The 1,665-nt window shown below is 31.7% G+C and overlaps 1 protein-coding gene across 1 annotated transcript in view; it reads right to left on the bottom strand.

Annotated features, from left to right (window-relative positions):
• Positions 1 to 1,665, bottom strand: part of LOC105811015 (voltage-dependent calcium channel subunit alpha-2/delta-1-like) — a 197,665-nt gene that overhangs the window by 34,975 nt on the left and 161,025 nt on the right. Inside the window, exon 4 of the mRNA XM_012645097.1 lies at positions 937 to 1,073. Within this exon, the coding sequence (XP_012500551.1) occupies positions 937 to 1,073 (137 nt within the window). The remainder of the gene's footprint in view (positions 1 to 936; positions 1,074 to 1,665) is intronic.

Here is a 1,665-nt window from a genome sequence, read left to right as displayed (position 1 = left end):
AGGAAAATGAGGCTTAGAGAGACTAAATAGGATCATTATGGCACTCAGTGACAGTCTAGACACCAAGCTTGTCACCATTACTTTATCCTACTTTATCATGTCAAATATTTTACAACAAACATTCATTAATCACCGGAAACACTCCAGCACTAGGCTATAGTCGAGAGTGATTATAATAAATTATTAAATTGTATTGTTCTACAATGAGGGCATAGAAATGTAAAATGTGTAGATCAAGTGCAAATTAAAATACACTGTGACAAGTTATTACAAAAGATATGGTGGCTTTTGCATAGAGAGGAGTTAATCCACCTGGAAAAATCCTAAAAAATCTGTTCTTTGAAGTGCAACAGCCTGATTCTGCTACTTATAGAGCTTAGTAACTGTAGACAAATTATTTAACTTCTCTGTACCTCAAATATATCATCAGTACAACAGGTATTATAATATGTAATAATAAATAGTAATACCTCTTTCAAAGGTTCTTGAGAATCCTTGATGGCCATATATAATGTAATTAATAAATGTTATTGTAGTATTTATTAATATGATTACCTTTATGATTATGGAAGACACCCTCAGAGGAACTGATATGCAAGTTCGGTTTTGAAATAAAATTTGCTGAGTAAAGAGTACTAAGGTAAACATGGTAGCTTCTCTCCTCATGTTGCTCAGCATGTGGTTGGGTAGTTGGATCCTTGCCTCCATTTCTCAGCTTTTTATTGCAATTTACAAGTTATACTTTTATTGAAATAGTTAAAATATCGCTACCATTGAAAAGAGAAAGAAAAAACCTAAGGTCACACTCAACTTAAAATATTTATTCCTTTTCATATGATCTTTTGGATGAGACAGCCTAGGATCTAGAAATTTTTAAAGACAAAGAACATTCAACCTAATAGACAGCCTACCGCAATATAGTTGCTCAACAAATACTTGTAGGATGGATGAATGCTAGCATCTGAGCCGAGGTACTGTTGACTCTTACAGATTACACTCACCTCCACTTTAATATCATTCTCTAACTCTGCATCAAGGAAATCCAATGTTACTGGCTCCTGAGATTTGGGGTTCTACATAGAAAACAATAATAATTAAGTACATACAACATTATAAAATGATGCTGTGTACAAACAATTCAGTGGATATCAGTGAAATTAATTCTGTAAAAACTACTTACCTAAGAACATAAAAATTACTTTATGTATTAATAATTGTATAAAGGTATCTTCTTTCACATATATATGAAACTAAATAGCCAGAGCTAGAGATTGCGCTTTTAAGTTCAGCAATTTTTAAATTAATTGTCGACTGAAGATAGACTAATTTTGAGTGCTGTGTTAGATACTGCACTTACAAATCAGAAGTTCTCTGGGACTATGACTTTTGAAAATCCATTCACAATTTTCTTTTCTTAGCATGGAAAAAGGGCAAAATAAAGCCACTTGGGTAACTTATTTGGCAATAAAATAAAGGCAACATAAAAGCATACTTTTTATTTGTATTCTATGAAGAAATAAATTGTATTCGAAAATGCTTGAAAACTATGTTTGGATTTGTTAAGTAAAACAAACTCTTTTAAACCCATTCTTCCTTCTGAAAATGCCTAATGGAAAGATGTAAGTTTGCTTCATATATTTCTATCTCAGAAATTTTATGAGCTAT

The sequence above is a fragment of the Propithecus coquereli genome, unplaced genomic scaffold (assembly GCF_000956105.1).
Source record: "Propithecus coquereli isolate 6110/MARCELLA unplaced genomic scaffold, Pcoq_1.0 Scaffold226, whole genome shotgun sequence".
NCBI lineage: Eukaryota > Metazoa > Chordata > Mammalia > Primates > Indriidae > Propithecus > Propithecus coquereli.
Note: the sequence above shows the minus strand (reverse complement) of the source record. Positions and strands in the feature narration are given on the sequence as shown.